Source organism: Caretta caretta, chromosome 2 (genome assembly GCF_965140235.1).
Source record: "Caretta caretta isolate rCarCar2 chromosome 2, rCarCar1.hap1, whole genome shotgun sequence".
Classification (NCBI taxonomy): domain Eukaryota; kingdom Metazoa; phylum Chordata; order Testudines; family Cheloniidae; genus Caretta; species Caretta caretta.
Window position 1 is genome coordinate 53,369,006 of NC_134207.1, and position 19,175 is coordinate 53,388,180.

At 42.5% G+C, this 19,175-nt stretch overlaps 1 protein-coding gene and 1 long non-coding RNA gene across 2 annotated transcripts in view; one reads left to right on the forward strand and one right to left on the reverse strand.

Moving 5' to 3' along the window:
- Positions 1-15,204, reverse strand: part of STMN2 (stathmin 2) — a 54,038-nt gene extending 38,834 nt beyond the window's left edge. The window contains 1 exon segment of the mRNA XM_048841021.2: positions 14,972-15,204. Within this exon segment, the coding sequence (XP_048696978.2) occupies positions 14,972-14,990 (19 nt within the window). The 5' untranslated portion in view covers positions 14,991-15,204.
- Positions 15,205-16,722: 1,518 nt separating this feature from the next.
- LOC125630996 (uncharacterized) overlaps positions 16,723-19,175 on the forward strand; it is a 49,319-nt gene continuing 46,866 nt past the window's right edge. Inside the window, exon 1 of the long non-coding RNA XR_007354858.2 lies at positions 16,723-16,966. This is a non-coding gene — a long non-coding RNA (uncharacterized LOC125630996). The remainder of the gene's footprint in view (positions 16,967-19,175) is intronic.

A 19,175-nucleotide genomic window follows, 5' to 3' on the forward strand; every position in this document is an offset into this window, starting at 1 on the left:
GCAGATTCTGTTCTCAGGGAAACACAGGTCCTTCTAAGGAAAACATGAGAATAACCAGACAGCAAAACCATCAAAATCGTAACTTTTGGTTTTTTTGTCAGATTGAAAACTGAGCATCCACCTGGAACTTCAATGTTAGTTGTGTTCACAGTGAGGAGGCATTTTCCGACCATTTAAGAACATGCATCTTCTCTATTCACTGTAAGGCATCTTTGGAATATAGTCAGGTGGGCACACTTTCAAGATTGCCTAGAGATGTCCAAACATCTGAGTGCCCTTGCTAATGAAGCCAGCTATACTGCTTGAAGAGTGGAGAGGAGGAGGAGATAGAGGAAAATATTTACAAGGGTAGTAAAGAGAATAATTGTAACAGTCTTTGTAACTATTAGCCCAGTAACATACTTAGTAGAAGTAAACCGGAAGTGTGTGAACACTCTAGTGGATCAGATGCCTTCAGGTCAGCTGGGAGCATCTGCTTGGGAAGAGTCACAAATAAAACACAGGGCCTATTCCTCAGCTGGTGTAGCTGAATGGATCCTGCTATTGAACAAAAACATGAGATTGTACTGGAAGCAGGGTGTGCAGATTTTAGAGCAAATGTGTGAACCAGAGCTTAGTATATTTGGAAACATCTACATGGACCAAACTTGAAAACAAATCCAAATGAAAATCTGAGTGATTTTATTTGCATGTTGAACTTATTTTTCTTTGTTTAGTAAAGCTGGCAATTTCAAAATACTGGGAGTAACCATAGTCACTGTCATGAGTAGGTGCTTACCCCTGCCATGTGATTGGTCTAAATTTCAGTAACCTTGACTCACGTCAGGTGACTGGGCCAGAAAATAAAGGCTTGTCTCCTACTACCACTCCTGTGTGTCACACCTTTATTATGCTATTTGAGAAGGAAACTAGATCTGGAGCAAATGCAGCCACTGGAATCCTTCAGTATCAAACAGAATCTGGCAGAGAAACGATGGTGATTGTTTTAAGGATTTTCCTGGAAGTGAGTGACACTGATGAAAAGGGTTAAATCCTTTGCATCTGTTACTCTGGGGAGGATTGCAGTGTATGTAAGCTGTTGTAATGCAATTCAGTTAAAGTATATAATGAGATTAAGAGTGTCAGGAAAGAAGCTTCCATCAGGGTGTGGACCACAAATAACAAGTCCACCTACCTGATGTGGCCCATGTCCTGCACTATTCTACTATCACAAATTCATCCTCATTCCTATTAAAGCAAGTCTGAATTTTTCTAACTCCTAAAACTGAGTTATTATATTTAATTGGCAATCAGGTTATTAATGGATGAAATCCTGGCCCCACTGACATCAATTGCAAAACTACCAATGACTTTGAGTCCTGGATTTCACCCAATATTTAATCAATGTACTGGAAAGCATAGTAGGAGGCAATGCTAATAATGTGACATTTATGACCTATTTCTAATGTTAATGTCATTCTATGGCTTCCACTTCTTTCTGTAGGATTTAAAACCAAAATAATGCTTTATTAATAATAATTACTTGATTTATGTTTCAACTAGTGCATTCTCCCAGTTCTTTATAAATACATGAAAGTATTTTGATTGCCACTGTTAAGAAACTAATTCAATAGTATATTGCTAGACTGTATCGGTAATAAGAACCAGAAACATTAGAAACATTACTGAATTCTTTAACCAGAAAATATGAAAAATGAAAAATTTTAGGGGAAAAAGATTGATTTTGCCATATGACAAGATTTTGCTTGAGTCCTGATTAGCTGATGGAGCAAACAAATTTATTTAATTGACTAGAAGACAAGTGAGTGCTGGAGAGAGACCTTCAATTGTAACATTACTGTAATAAAACTAGAATAAGGGCAACTGTCTGGAAGAAGCTTCCCACATTACAAGTAGCTTTGGTCAGATTTACATAATAGCACTGCAATGATTTTCTGCAGATCTCAAATCAATGCATAAATGTATGAGCTATTACAATTCATGCGTACTGTACTTTTTAAATTTGGTGGCAATTCTTAACCATGGCTTTCATGGTATCTTTCTGCCTTCCTTCACAGACTATATGTCATATCTATAGATCAATTCTTAATCTTAAAGACGGCATTGAGAAATGGATTTCTGATTATTTAAAATTAGTGATCATCCCTAAGGCTCTGATCCTGGAAACACTTATGCATATGAGTTCTTCTGTCAAGTTCACTGAGACTACCCATGTATGTAAAGGTACCCATATGAAGATGACTCTACATGGATGGATCCCTGCACCCAGGCCCTTGGGCTCAGTTGACTTGAATGGGGCTCCACACTGGCACAGGGGTGGAGTTACTGAGGGTGGGATCCACAAAGGGACAGAGGCGTTGGAAGGCTGAACGTCAGAATGTCTACATTTTAGGAACCTAAGAAATCACAGGAACACGGTGGTCCACAAAGCTGAGGAGGAGGTGGTAGTAATGGGTCCCTCTGTATAGAGTTTAGAGCACTCACCTGAGACATGGGAGACCCAAATTCAAATTCCCCCTCTCTGCCAGAGAGGGAGAAAGGATTTGAACACTCTCAGGTGAGTGCTCCAGCTACTGAGTTATAGTGTGTTCTCATGTTGTGGTCCCTCTGTCTCTCCTTGTGAAGCTGTTCCCGTGTGGATAAATAATGAAAGTGATTGGAACTGGGGGACTGGACTCTGGCTCAGTCACGTGCTAGGTGGGTGCCCTAACCACTAGAGTACAGGGTCATTCCCTTGCTCTCTTTCCCTTTCTCTGGCCCAATGATTATTTTAGTATCTAATGATTAATGTGGCTAAACCTCTACTGGTATAAATCATTTAAGTCAATTTACACCATCTGAAGATCTGGCCAAAGTATTTATTTCTTAATACATTTCAGATATTAAAACGTGTATCCAGTACAAATTAATAGTACTAAAACTATTAGTTTATATTTTTCAAAGTCTAACACTATTTATTTTTCTCGACCACCACATCAGAAAATATGGAGTCTTGCAGGTTGCCCAACGGTTTTCATTTATAAGGCTGTTTTTCATTGCTTATAACATTGCCAAACTTCAACCATTTGGGCTGTAATATTCTATGCCAGGTGTCTGCCTCAGGCTGAACTTTCTGGGAAAGTTTCAGCAAAAACAGTTCAGCCATTTCTGAGAATAAGACTAGGGAAACATATGTTGTTTTGCCCATTTTAAAATTCTTGCAACCATTTAGCTGAGACGGTATAGCACCACCATGCTTTGGTACCAGGGCTTGACAGTTGGCAGGGAGGTGGCTGTTGTGTCAGAAATGTGCCTTTTGCTTCACAAATTTGGCTAAGTTATAAACCTTTGAAAAATCTCATCTCAATCTCCACACATGCTGAGTAGAAATGTGTTAGCATTTGGCTACATTCTCCATCCCAGGGCTGCAGGGACCAAGCAGGACTTTTCCTGCACAGCTCCTCCCAGCTTCTGGAGGACACAGTAGTGCCAGGCTCAGGAACTGAGTGCAGAGAGGCTATCTTGTGTTCTCAGTTCTCCCCTTGCTGGCACCCAGCCAGCATGAAGGAGGTGGAAGCAGCCTTCCTGAAATGCAAAGGGAACAATAGCTGCACGTAAGTGGCAGCAGATAGAGTAGATTTGGACAAGGAGCATCCTGGGGAGGGGGGCAAAGAGGGGAGATGGGGACTGGGAGCTAGTAATAGGGGGAATGACTGGGAACTGTTGGGGAAAATGAGGGCAGAGGGCAGTGGGAGCCAGCTGGGGAGTGTGGAAAGACTGAGATGGGACAAGGGGTATGGTTGAGACACATTGGTTGGGCAAGCAGATTGGGACGAGGATACTAAGATGGGAAATCTGGGATATAGACTGTGATTGGGAGTTAAGGTAAGAGAGGGATTGGGACTCTGATGGGGAGCTTTGAGGAAAAGTCTGGGACTGGTTGGGCAGGGAGACTGGGATGAGGAACCAGGAGATATTGGGGGTTTCGGAGACAGGACCAGAACAGGGATAAATTGAAGAGGATGAAAAGAAGGGGGTCACGCTTAGGGGTACAAGGACAGAAACATCTGTGACCATGAAAGCACACTTCTTTCTAGCACCTGAATGGAGCTGTTTTTTCAGTGTTCTTTTTTTAAAAAAAACCCTGGGTAATGACATTTGAAAACAACATTGAATGTAGGTTTGATTTTTGTTGTTGTTGTTTTTTAATGTATTATTATATTAAAACATTTTCTTGCAGACTTACTTTAACTGTTCTGTGCAGTGTCTTGTGTTCAGTGGCTGGGCATTTTTTTAGGTTGTTGTTCAAACATCACTCACATCTTGGCAGTATATTCTTTGTGTAGGAGAGGCCCAGAGCTTTGTGGTTTAAAATTCCAGTGCACCATTGACAAGATGTATAGGTAATACATTTGTACAGCACTCACAGCATCTTCAGTGCATTTGAGTCTCACTAGTATATTTACCATTCAGGCCTCCTGCTACTAGAGGGCAAAGTCATTTATGCTAGGAGTTCACTGCAGTGCACATTAAAGTTCACCAGATAAGCTCCTGGCCTTCCTGACATTTTAATAGTGAATAAACTGAATTCAACTTCATTAGGGAGTAACTTGCATCCCTAATTACATTCAGATTTAAAATGAATATCTTACGATTAATGGTTTTCAAGAATGAATTGTTAATATTGCATGCATTAATTTTTTAAATGTAGCATCTTGCTTTCCTGGCAAAAAGTCATTCTCCTTGGAAACATGTAAGTCTTCAATAAATGCTGATGAATCACTTTATAAACCACAGTGAGTGTGGGCTGTAATTACCTACTTATTTTTATTTAAAAAACCCCCACCAGACTATGATACTGCAAACTGTCAGACGGCAATCTTGACAGCAAAAAATTATCTAAAAGTATCAGGAAAGGTATCTGTTCAATTAGAAATGCAATCTTTTGTGTTACATCTTTTCAATGTAATCTTTGGAGTGTCACGTGCAGACTTCTGCATAGTGACTTATTCCAATGTGAGTTCCTAGAGAGAAACTGTTTTTCCAGTAAGAAAAGGAGTACTTGTGGCACCTTAGAGACTATCGAATTTATTTGAGCATGAGCTTTCGTGAGCTACAGCTCACTTCATCGGATGCCTGCTGTGGAAAGTGTAGAAGATCTTTTTATACACATAAAGCATGAAAAAATACCTCCTCCCACCCCACTCTCCTGCTGGTAATAGCTTATTTAAAGTGATCACTCTCCTTACAATGTGCATGATAATCAAGTTGGGCCATTTGCAGCACAAATCCAGGTTTTCTCACCCCCCCTGGATTTGTGCTGGAAATGGCCCAACTTGATTTATTTGGGGCTTGGCCCTGCTTCGAGCAGGGGGTTGGACTAGGTGACCTCCTGAGGCCCCTTCCAACCCTGATACTCTATGATTCATATCAAAGGTTTGAGGAAAACCAATACACCCAAAATGGCTACTTGTGGTCTTTAATGAGGCCTAATAAAAATAGGTTGTAAACGTCACTGCCATGAAATCTCTTTGAGAATTAACAGGGAAGGGGTGGCCAAGCTCACTGGGCCTCCAAGCCGCATCTCTCAATCTTCAGAAGTTTGTGAGCCGGGGCAGGAACTAGAGGTCGGGGTTTCCACCCCACTGTGGCTGAAGCCCTCAGCCCCAGCAGGTGCGTCCCACAGGGCTGAAGCCCCTAGACCCCCCTCTCCACTGGACAGAAGCTCCTACCCCACCACCCCACTGCAAGGCAGAGGTCCTGAGCTCCTCGCTCCCAGTCTGGTAGGTGGAGAAGGGGGAGGAGGGCAGAGAAGGGGGATTGCGAGCAGCACTTTATGGTAAAAGAGCCACATGTGGCTTATGAGCCACAGTTTGGCCACTCCTGTAATAGGGTCTGATTCATGTATTACATTTTAATTTTAAATATTTCCTAGGGGGATACACAGATTTTGCTCTTTCATGCATGCATGTTGGGTCGAGTCCTTAACGGGCAGAGTGTCATTTACTGGAGCTCTGACCTGGCTGAGGTCTGTAGGTGTTTCTGTAATTTAAATGTAAGTAATAACTCCCAGTAATAACATTAGATACTTATGGGAGTTTTGTCAGTATAAGAACTGCAGGAATGGGCCCAGTGTACATAGCAAGAGGAATAGAATAAATGTACATGGAGAAATCTTAGGCCAAAAGGACATTTTATTTTTTAAAGAAATTTAGAAAGGGTGGAAAATTGGGTTGAGATGGAAAGCAATAGCCATGGGGTCACCGCTGGGAATGTATATAGAAGTACTAAATTTATATCTTAACATGAACGAGTCTTTTAGTATGTACATGAAAGAGAGAGAGAGAGAGAGATGTATAATTTTTCAACCACAAGCTATCCTAAGGATTTTAAAGACCCCTTTAGGCAATATAACACTAATATAGCTTCAGGAAAGAAGTTGCCATATTTCTTGATCTGATCACTGGGGTTGTTTTTGTTTTGTTTTTTAAAATTGTATAACATCAGAGGATCTCAGAGCACTTCCATGCCTTAAGAAATTGAATTTCACATCACATCTCAGAGGTAAACGAATAGCATTATCCCCATCTTTTTGATGAGGAAATGGAGGCACAAAGCAATTAAGCAACTTCACAAATTAAACAAGATGTCTGTGGCAGAACTGAGAACAAAACACAGGTCCTGTGACTCACGGTTATGTGGCTTAACCACAAGACCATCCTTTCTCTACAAAATAAGTTTATTGTAATTACAGATTCTTCACATTTGAATAATTATTTATTTTGTATATATACATGCCAGAGATTAGAGTGATACTCTAACAATGAAAAAAATTGTTCAATAAAGCCTAATACTTGATGTTAATGCTATGTACCAGTTTAATTGCACAGGCCTGTCAGAGTAGCTTAAATTTACTTTCACTCATTAACTAATATTATTACCAGATTGCAGACAGGAAAGGGAAAGCACACAGATGTAACAAAGAATGACATAATCACAAAACAGATACGCATGCTGGGTACTGCTCAGACACACAACATTTTGAAGTATATTCTGTTTCAACAGATCACCATTTTCTAAGATGTGTTCCTACAGTTAGGCTCCTAGATCCATATGCAGGCATCTAAATAAAACTGTCCTGAAATTCAAAGATGCTGAGTAATTATAACTCCATTAACTCCAGGGTGAGTTGTGGGTGCTCAGTATCTCTTAAAATCAGGCCACTATTTTGTAGGTTCTTAAATATGGATTTGAGGATGACTGTATACACGTAAACATGAAAATGTTGGCTCCTGTCTATCGAGAGAGGGATACTTGCTCTTGGATTAGCGTTGTTTATAAATCGAAGAAAGAACAACAGTTTAGACAGTATCAAAGGAATACAGAGCCTTAAGGCTCAGGCCTACCCTCAGATACGTGTGTATGAAATGCAGCAGATCCTGTGAAAGCAACTACCTGGTTTCAATGGCTCCATGCATCTGAGGGAAAGACTCAATCCTGCTCATGTTGAGTTCAGTAGTAGAGCTTCAATTGACTCCCATGGATTCAGGGTCTGGTCTGGAGAGTCCACATCCCCCAAGCTGAATCCTCAGCCATCCATTTAATTGATAAAGTAGTAGAATACATTTTCTTTATACTAGAATAATAGCAGAGTAGGACTGGAAGGGAACTCAAGAGGTCATCTAGTCTTCTCCCCTGCACTCAGGGCAGGACTAAGTAATAACTAGACCATCCCTGGCAGGTGTTTATCTAACCTGATTTTTAAAACCTTCAATGATGGAGATTCCAAAACTCCCTAGGCAATGTGTTCCAGGGCTTAACTACCCTGACAGGAAGTTTTTCCTAAGCCTCCCTAGCTGCAATTTAAGCCAACTGCTTCTTGTCCTATTTTCAGAGATTAACGAGAATAATTTTTCACACTCCTCCTTGTAACAACATTTTATGTACTTGAAAACTGTTATCATGTCCCCCCTTAGTCTTCTCTTCTACAGACTAAATAAACCCAACATTATCAATCTTTCCTCATTTTTGTTGTTGTTCTCTGGATTTTCTTCAATTTGTCCATATCCTTCCTGAAATGTGGCACCCAGAGCTGGACACAATACTGCAGCTGAGACCTTATCATCACAGTGTCTTGCTTATAACACTCCTGCTAATCCATTGCAGAATGATGTTTGCTCTTTTTGCAACAGTGTTACACTGTTGACTCATATTTAACTTGTGATCCACTATATAGCCCCGATCCCTTTCCGCAGTACTCCTTCCTAGGCAGTCATTTCCCATATTGTATGTGTGCAATTCATTGTTCCTTCCTAAGTGGAGTACTTTACTTTTGTTGACATTGAATTTCATCCTGTTTACTTCAGACCATTTCTCCAGTTTGTCCAGGTAATTTTGAATTTTAATCCTATCCTCCAAAGCACTTGAAACCTCTCCCACTTTGGTATCATCTGCAAACTTTATGCATTATCTAAATAATTCATGAAGATATTGAACAGAACCAGACTCAGGACCAATCCATGCAGCACTCCGCTTGATATGCTTGACTGTGAACTACTGATGATTACTCTTTTGGAATCGTTTTCCAACCAGTTATTCACCCACTTTATAGTAGCTCTATCTAGGTTGTATTTCCCTAGTTTGTTTATGAGGTCATGAGAGACAGTATCAAAAGCCTTACTAAAGTCAAGACATACCACATCTACCGCTTCACCTGTGTCCACCAGGCTTGTTACCCTCTCAAAGAAAGCTATTAAGTTGGTTTGACATGATTTATTCTTGACAAATCCATGTTGACTGTTACTTATCACCTTATCATTCTTCTAGGTGTCTGCAAATTGATTGCTTGATTATTTGCTCCTCTGTTTTTCTGGGTACTGAAGTTAAGATGACTGGCCTATAATTCTTAGAGTTGTCCTTATTCCCCTTTTTGTAGATTGGCACTATAATTGCCCTCTTCCAGTCCTTTGGAATCTCTCCCGCCTTTCATGAGTTTTTGAAGATAATCGCTAATGGTTGAGAGCGCTCCTCAGTCAATCTTTTACATATATATATATATATTCATATATAACATCAGATAATAGCAATAGAACAGTTTTTCTTTATAGTATTATTTGTATGAGCAGTTGGCTTTAGTTTTTATGAAGATAGATATCACAGAAGCAGCCTGTAACACTGATTGATGATGTGATGTTTGCTCTTCCAGGAAGCATTTCTTTTGGAGGCAGAGCTTCTGAGAATGTCAGCATTCAAAATACTGAAGAAATGTAGGTCAGAAGGCAAAATACTCATCATTCAAGGGGACTTGGGGGGTACCTCTGTGTGAAAAGATAATCCTATCTGGGCTTTTTGATTCCAGAGGGCAATTGCCTAATGGTCAGATCTCAGTTCTCCTGGGTTCTAAGTGTGGATCTATCACTAACGTGCTGTTTGGTCTTTGGCAGGTCGCTTAAGAAAAATATTTTCTAGTGTGTTGACTAAATTTGGATGACTCTATTTCTGGGTGCCAATTTTAAGCCACCTAGAGGCTGATTACTATAGGAAAATAATTATATTCTAGCTGCTTTGCACTATAGCTATTGATGCAGTCATTATTTAATAATAAAGAATATCTGTGTAAAACAAAATCTAGTGAAATGTAGCATTAAACTGCAAACACAAAGAAATGAGCAAAAAATGAATCCTAAATTAGTTGCTGGTGAAAAAGATGTTAATTGCCAAAATTGATAAAAGTGAATTATATATAGATGAATGAAAAGCCTTTGTTATGAAAGCTGGGGGGTGGATGGACATCTTAAAAGTTTTTACTCTTTTGCATTTTGTGTTTATTTTCTCAGAAAATAATGTGATGTCATGCATAAAATGATGTAATATATGAGGTCACACTCATGCCCAGAAGCATCAGGTGGCAGGTGAAGAAGTGCTGTCAAGTAGTATGGAACTCAGTAATTTCTTGACTATATGAGCTGTTTTTGTTTAAATTGTCAACTGAATTTTCATGAAAAGTAAGACTCACCTATTTTTTAAAAACGGGAAGTGAATATAAACAATATGAAGTCTTAATTTCTCTAATGACTAGTGTTTGGCAGCAGATTTTTGGTGACCAAAACTTAGGGTAGACCAGGTGTAAGTAAAGACTCAACTGTGGCCTTCACTAGCTACCATCGTCTGCTATAATGTGTCATTAATTATTTTCTTCTGGCATACACATTTAAAATACAATTATTAATTAACACGCTATAATACATATCTTTTATCACTTAAATACACCACTTACATATGACAGTTGGAAGTGTACACAAGCATCCAAACTAATCTTTTTTCTTTTTTTTCCCAAACCGATGGGAAGTCTTTTGTTTAAAATATCCTATGGAATATCCTGAATCCAAGTTTCCATACAAAATGGGATTTTTAAAATCTCAGCCTGTGCTATTGGTGACCAAAAATCTCCACTAATTTGATTCTGATAATAATAGAACTTGAAAGTGTTTCTAATGCTGGACAACAAATGCTTCAACAAAAGTTTAGAATCATAGGATCTGCTCCTGCTCAATTCAGGCAAAACTCTTAACTTCACTGGACCCTAGGTTCTTTTATTTTTCTTACTATTTAAAGGTAATTTCCCGTTGACTTGATCTGCTACTTTGAACATTAATTTTAATTTTCTGACATTAAAGGTTAGTAAAAAGTTAGATTCACTTTTATAAGAAGGAAGAAGAACATGAAGGTTTAGTAGGTTTGTACAATCTGAAGCTGAATAATAATGGATAGGAACATATTTTTGGCTCTAGTTCAGCATGGTACTTAACCCCATATCTAACTTTATACACATAAATAGTCCCATTAACATCAATTGGACTACTCATGCTTAGAGTTAAGCACCCACTTAAGTGCTTTGCTGGCTGAGGGCCACAGTGCTCAGCACTTTGTAGGATCAAACCCTTAGTTATTAAAATGTTATCCAATATGATGTAAACAGTTACATTAAATAACAATACATAGATTAATAGCTTCACATCTATATTTATTCACTGGATATAATAATAATGCTATATGCTGGTCTTTGGGGAACACATATTTAACAGCTATTATATATTCTTCAGGATGTCTATCCAATTCTGAGTCAATAGCTAAGAAATTAGGGTTTTTTTAATAGAGGAAAAACTCGGAACCACTTTTATTGCATTTTAATCAATAGGACTGAAATATGCAAATGAGCTAAAGTATGATTGGTTGAGCTTCACTATCCTGCCTACCCTTCCTGTCACCCTTCCACTGTTCATTACAATTTTGAAATTAAACTGAACAATACTTTAAAATATTATTTACAATTTGTCAGTGTAGTTCTATGAGACAGAATCTTATCAAAATTAAGCAGATAGGAGGACTGGGATAGAAGGATAGTTTTGTGTAAGAGTTTTGTCTGAACATGTTTTCATGTTAAAATAGCCTTTAAATGTACAAGACATAATATAGGGAAACTAGATTAGGCTATTCAAAGTCATTTCTGAGTTCTAATGACATTACACGCCACCTGAGCTTCAACCTCCCATTACCAGGATGCCAGAAGAACTGTGGGATATGGAAAGCCCATTATTTCTCTGGTGTCTCCTCCGCCCTGGTCATTCAGATATATATAATGAATTGTGGGTATATGAATAAACACATCATATGTATTCAGATTTTATTTGGAACAAAAGGTCAAAAGTTATGTATCATATAGAGTAAGGGGGGGGCATGGATCAGCGTTCATGTTGCACTCCCCATCAGTACCCAGCTCAAGCCAGGGAAGACAGTGATCCAACCAGCGGACCAAATCCGGTGATGAATCCTGGTCATGTGCCACCTGAGGCACATACTGCACAGAAGCTCAGAAGATTTAGGGTAAAATTAAAAGAAATGGCAATCCCATGCGCAGTCAGGTTATATGAAATCGAGTGATTAATGCACACACACATATAGAACAAAAACAACAACTGAAACCTAATTGGCCATTAATAAAAGCATCTTGAGGCCTAGATTTTTCATTCTGACAAAATTCCTGTTGAAGTCTAAAGGAAATTTTGCTTGACTAAGGAGTTCAGAGTGAGGCCCTGTGAGGAACATTTAATATTCTGAATGTTGCAGAATATTAAGCACGTGTCTATCTGAGCATGTTTAATTCCATTGAAGTCAATAGGACTATTCACATGCTTAAAATTAGGCATGTGATTAAGTACTTTGCTGGACTGAGGCCATAAGCAGTATGGGGAGCCTGATCCTGCACAACATAAGCTGATGAGAGTTTTGCTATTGACTCCAGTGCTGACATGATCTAGCCCTTATTTAGTGCTTTGTAATAATACAGTGTACAGTAGGAAATGAATTAAACCACTGTGATTCCCCTCAATGGACAAGTGGGTAAAAGCGGCATGCGCTGGTCCAGAACCAGTGTGGCTTATTTAATCAGCAATGGGAGATTTGCAAGATTGGAAATAACCCTCTTTTTCCCAGGTAGAACTAAAGCTTATTTTCAGAAGAAAACACATTCCTTTTTCATTACATTTCTATAGAAGCAAACCCTTGGAATAGACAAAAAGGTCCTGTTATATTTTAGCACTTGAAATGCCTTCTAAAGTCAAATCTCTTAAAAGTAAATACTAGAGAAGTGGACAATAGAGCCATTACTTCTCTGGGAGTTTATAGACAGAAGCCGTTTAATCCTTAATCAAATAGTTAAAAAACCAACTCTTCAAAGATTGCAATGCAATTAATATTTTAAAGAAGTTTTTAAAAATATGTAGCTGTATATCTTTAGGAGAGCAAATAAGAGGCTTGCTAATCAGGACCTAATTAATAGGCAAGCTGGGGAGATTTAGTCAGTCAGTCTCTGGGTGAATCTAATGATTTCAACCTGCTGCAGAAACCTTTATATTTGAAGAAGGCCAAGACCATTAATCAAAGAATGAAGAGCCCTTTCTTCTATGGCGACAGAATTCCTAACAGGGGCCTTCTGCAGTGATTAGTCTCCAACTGACTACAAATTATCAATACTGATTACCAGTTTGCTGCAATGGGGAGGGGATGGCTTGCTCAGCACTGCAGAGCTGGCCAGACTCCCACAGCTTGTGTCTCCGTCTGTTTGCATATACAGCTGTCTCATGCCTTTTCCCTACAGGTGACAATGCCAGGTTAGAATGGTTTCCACCCACAGGGATTATTTCTCAGATCAAAGAAAGAGAATCCCAGTGTTGTTTTTACATGCAGAGCTAGTGTCAGGAGGATTCATGTTAACTTTGGACAAATGATCAAGAATGAAACAGGATTATTATTGCCACAGAGATTCAGTAGTGAGGACCTGGGTTTAGTTTCTTTCTGAGAACCAGATAATGGCATTTAAACCTTGCTTTCCTTATTCTGGGTGGCTGTTGTGAGCGTGGGGGGAGTTTGATAGGGAAATATTTTGAAACACTTTGATTTCTAAGGCATCACCCACATTTTCCCCCTTTCCAAAGGAAGCAGAAAGGAATTTGATGATAGGGAGATCCTTTAAAAGACTGGTCTGGTGGCTAATGCATTTCGCTCCTTTCCACTCCCTCCACTGCGACCTCGGTTTCCACCCATTCGCACCACAAAGCAGTTAACCGCAGTCAGTGAAACAAAAGGAGTCGGGGGAGGATGTCCTGCGTGTGCCTCTGAATTTTAGCCCTAGAGAGTGGCGATTCCCCAGAAGGTTAAACAAAACCGCAATCGTGGCTCCGAGCCCCTGCGATCATCGGACATCTCGCCTTCTTGCTTCTCAGGTATCAAACAGAACCAGAGATTAGGCAAAGCCACGCACGCTAACTACACCCGCACCCAGAATGAGGGGGATGGATGGGGCGGGGCTGCCGAGTCCACACATACAGTTTGCCTTGGCTCTAGTGGGACAAAGTAAGTAAATAAATAAATAAGCGTGGCACTCCCGACAAAACAGGACGGGGGTGGGGAGAGAAGCTGCTGCGTTACCTAGAAAAAAAAATCCCGGTAGGAGGATACCCTTTATTATCCAATGACCTACTTTTTGTGTGTGCAGTCAGACTGCAGGGGTACAAGATCCCAGGCTTTGGAGCAGGAACGAGGTGGGCTCTTTCCAAAGCAGTTTGGGTTTGTGCACTCAGCCTTTGCGTTGATATCCCTCCCTCCGCCCCACTTCGCAATGTCTACGGGGACCGGGGAGGTGACTGTCGGCTGGGCGAGGGCTCCCTGGGCGTGCTCGGGAGGAGACAGCTGCAGCAGCCGTATGGGTGGGGTCTGTCTGCCTGCATTGTGCTGGGCAGCTGGAGTCTGTGGGGCTGGGCTCTGCAGGTGCCCTCTCCTCAGGAACTCCGGGAGGAGCGGCGCAGAGCGTTACACAAAGAAACCCAATGTCACCCCCCCCCCTTTAAAACAAAGGGCGGACCCTGTTCTTTGCAAGGCGATCGGGTTATGCATCGAATTAGCAAAAGAGAAAAGGCTCCCTCTAAATCCCGTCGCTGGGGAGATGAAGGTGTCTTTCATTTTCAGCCACGAAACTGGTCAGTTTCATCGTGCAAGTGTTTTGCTTTTAACAGATCATCGCTAAGAAATAGCTGAAATGAAGAGCGAGCGATATCTTGAGACCTGGCGATAAGGGGCGTTATAAAAAACACACACATACTATATTTCAGAATAGGTAAGGGCACTTTTTTTGGTGCCACTCACAAAAACTCCCTTTAAAACCAAATGTATCTCCTGGAAATGAGTGTTCAACTTATTTGCCTTAATCACCCCAGAGCAATCTGCCATCAGATCTCAGGCTAAGACTTCCAAAGAACCCCGGGCTCCCAACCCTCCTCCCTGCTTTTTGATCTTAAAAAACTAAACAAAAAGAGTTAACATTGTCTTGGCTTTTTCTAAACATTAAGGCCTCTTAAGGGAGCGCCCAGGACAGCCGGTGGTCCTAGGATATAGCGGCTGTTGCATTGGCTGAAGAAAAAGAGATACGATTTCTTACCCATTGCTGTTTTAGCCATGGTGGGATGGATGTGCAGATTCTCAGAAGCTGTGAAGGCAAAGGGGTCCAGCTACAGCAGTGGAGAGGGAGAGAGAAGACTGAATAAGGCACTGAGTCAGCAGCGTGGGGCTGTGCAAGAGAAGGAGCAAGAGGCAGGAGCCCATGAATAATTATCACTCCTCTACCCAAGCAGATTGGCTCTAGAGGTCCCCTGACATGACTCCTGCGGAGCTAGAATCTCCAAGCATTAAATATTGATCCACCAACGGTGCTGGAGTACAAAGTGCTAGAATGGAGTTTGAAATGGAAATCAGTCCTTGAATGCCTCTCCCCCCCTTTTCTTTAGTTTTAATAGTACAGTCCATGTCAAATGTTTTATGTCTTACATGAAAAGCCTATTGGGGTTGAAAGCTCTCCTGTTGCTACCTGGAAAATAGGCACACATGCATTTTTAACACAATTGAACACTGATATGACAAAGGGAGAAATAATTCAAAGGTTCTCTGAGCCGTTTCAGCAATAACATAGTAGTTTACATGATTTTACCTCTGTACATTGCATTACTGTATATTGGCTGTTGCAACACACACAAATGCTTGTCCTGCAAGTTCTTGCTTTTCAATATTTATTTTATGTTTCCCAGGCTCATCCATCAATTACGCATTCAGTGGTAAAACCTACAGGATGGCAGGGATACTAATTAATGTTTGCAAAGTGCTGTAGAAAATGCAAAGCTGTCTCAATGTGAAAATTATTATTATTTCATTATCGCACTAGCCACCTCTTTGACGTACCATCAAAACAACAATGGAAATGTGGGTAACCTGACCTGCCTGGGAGAAGAGTGTGGAATATGAGTGAATGCTCAAAAACATCACCTGAAAGGGGATTTCCTGGGATTTGAGAATTTATAAGGTATTTATCAGTTTTGGAACATGATGAAGAAAAACCTGTTTTGTGGGCAAGGGAGAGGGAGAAAAAGAAAGAATCGAAGGGGAAAACGTTTTCCTTCATTGTATTCAGGGGAAAGCCAGTGACGTGTCTGGAAACAATGTAAGAGAAATCTGGGCAGTGACCTGAAGCTATGGATGGAAATATGGTGTAACCCTAATATATGTTCTAGTTGGGAGAAAGTCACTGTCCAGGTATAGGCAATGAACAAAGTATGGTATGGGATTAGGTGATGGATAGGTTGTCCCATCATCCTTTACTGTATTTATGTATCCTCAGCTCTACCCAGCATCAGAAAATAACAGTGGTAAGTATTACATCACTGGCACACATAGATGTAGGCATCTGGAAAATTTCTAGTCGGGGTAACGAATTTTGGGGAGGAAGGACCATGGGGCCATTCCAAGGTCTCTCTCTCTCTCTCCATTGCGATGATGGGGTTCCAGAACGTGCTTGGGCCAACAGTATTCTTCTCCTTCCTCCAGATGTCCCGTTCACTATCACATTTGCCACAGTTTAGTGGTGTTCCTTGTGCTGGACAATAGTCCCGTGTCATTATCCAGTGCGGCTGATTATGCTAAGAAATGCAGCATCCCCTCTGAAAGCGGGGCTCATAGGGTGAGGTGACGCTGTGGCCACTTTCCCCCTTGTCCTCGCGTTTGTCAGTTTCGATCTGCAGGGTGGTTGGTTTTTGTTAATGAAAGCAAGAAGCCTGGAAGTAGGCTGCGGGAGAGGAAACCTCCCACAGGCGGAGAAATACAGGCTGAAGGGTGTGGGTTGTACATAAACTCCTCAGTGTGGACATATTGCAGCGTCAGGGCTGTTTGAGGTGAGCTGTCAAGACAGTTTTAGTCTATTAGCCTACTGATGGTGGGAAGATGAGGTGGCTTGCTGGGATGTGGTGAAGAGCTTATTTCCCAGCGTGCCCGACCCAAGACCACTCAGCCACACACATGGTAGGAAAACGGTCCCCAGGCTCCCAGGGCCAACCATCCTTTGTGAGTGCAAAGATTTGGGTCAGAGGACCATCTTTTCCCTTATGAGGTGGGTTGAGGAATTTAGAAGGCAGGGTGGCGGTCTTGGGAGGTGGGGAGGATTGGTGGGGGGCGGGTAGTGAGTGAAATTGGGGGTGCTGCTGGGATGAGGAGAAGCTGGGATGGGTCTGCCTGGGGTTGCTGCGCCTACGGAGGGGCTGGGAGGCTGGAGTTAGGGGAAGGGCGCTGTCTTGAGCTGTGGAAACTCATGGAGGGACCTAGCCAGAAAGCCAGACACTCCCGCTTTAGCTTCCCACAGGGCAGGTCCCCCGCGCAGTACTAATGCAGCCGTGTCTAGTTCCAGTCTGCAGGGGCTTATTTTGTATTCTTCGAGGCCTTCATCTGGGTCATCAACGAGCTGTTTCCTATAGAAACCCCTTTCCCAGGAAGGCGGCTGGAACTCTCCTGGGTGCTGAAACTTCCCTTGGCCTCGAAAGGACTGTGGAATAGCCCCTCGCAACCTCCCCCCCCCATATTACAGACACAGCTAGAACAGCGCAGTTCAGGCCCGCTGTATCAAACGGGGAGGGAGGAAAGGCAGGGCGCTCTGCAGATCCCCACACTGGTTAGTTGCTCCTGCCCTGAAAGGGCCGGTGTCACCACAGCGGGGACAGTCCCAGAGCAGCGGATGCTGAATACAGGGCCTGGATAAATCTGGATTTGCTTCTTCCTACTGTCATTTTATAATAATAATAATAATTAATAATAAATATAATTATAATTAATAAGCAATAGCTAGGCACCCCCTAGGTCACACGCGTGCTGGGATAAGCCTGCAACCTACTCCCGCCCCCCAGCCAGGGCATCCAGCCGCTCTCAGCTCTCTGGCTGCAGCAGGGAGCCCGGGGGGGTTGTCTCCAACGCTCAGCTGGGGTGGAAGGGCTGGGGGCTGCATTGCCCTGATGCACCCTGACTCTAATGAACTGTCCCTGGCTCTCTGCACCGAATCCCCTGCACCCAGCAACCCCTGGGCTCTCTGCACCGAATCCGAAAACAAGCTCCGCTTCCGTTTTGCAATAGCCTTGCCCTTTCCCATTCCCAGAAGAGGGTTTTTGGTTTTGTTTTTAAGCAGAGCAGCCGGGTCACCAAGCAGAGCAGGGGGGAGGGGAGTTGTCGTTTGTAAGGGGAAAGCGGAAGGTTAATGGCTCCTCAGAGGAGCTGCCAGTGTCTGGGCTTCGGGCGGAGGCTTTTTCTTGCAGTCCCCCTGCCAAGGACAGCAGCGATCTTCCGATTGCAGCTGGCTTGTTACCGTGCCGCTTGGAAGCTGCTTTCCCTTCCAGACAGCCCCCTCCCACCCCAGCGCAGTGATTCCAGGTTGCAATTGACACACCCGGGGGAACCCTGTCTGCTGCCCCTGGGCCATCCGCACCCCAAAGCTTCCCCCCGCGCCACTCCCAGAAGAGAGCGAGCCCCCCAGTGTGATTTGCAAAGGAGGCGCTGAGTCGTGCCTCCGATGGTTAGCTATGCGGGCTGCCCGAAGGGGCGGAATCACGGACACTCCGGCGCCTGTCCGAGGGTGGGGCTGCTGGTGTCTTTTCTTCTCCGGCCACCATCAGGGGAGACAGAGCGAGAGAGCTCAGAGCCAGCCCCTGCCGCTCCCCTGCCTCCCGCCCCCCACCCCTGGCAGGGATAGATGAGGAGACCTGAGCCAAATCGGGGAAGCTTTTTCTCCCCCTTTCTATTTCTGAGCCAATACATGTTGCAGAATAGCAGGTCCCCTTATTGTGCTCTCAGGCATGTGAAGAAAAGCTGGCTCTCCCCAGAGGACAGGGGGATGGGCACTGGGCCTTAGAGAGATTTCTTTGCCCAGAAACTGGCCCAAGAAATTACATGACAATCAATGTCACCTCTAGCACTTGACAGGACAATTATCGCTGGGGAGTAGTGATCGGACACTCCATATATCATTTCGGATCCAAAGCCCTTTTATGGTGAGTTCAACATGCATTTTAGAGGAAAATGGGATTTTCCTAGCAAAGCCAAGCTCATCCTTCTCTGTTAGGGGAAGTTTCTCTCAGATGTGGGCCAAAGGATGTGGATTTCTAAAGCTCATATGAGTGTGTTGTTGGAAACCATGCCTGCATCTTGATTTCCGAATGCACATTGTCATTCTTAATTACCTCCAAATGGCTGGAGAGGCATGGGCTGTGAAGGCATGGTTCTTCTGTGACCTTGGCCAAGTCTTTGAACCTCTTTCTTCAGTTTCCCCTAATAGTAAT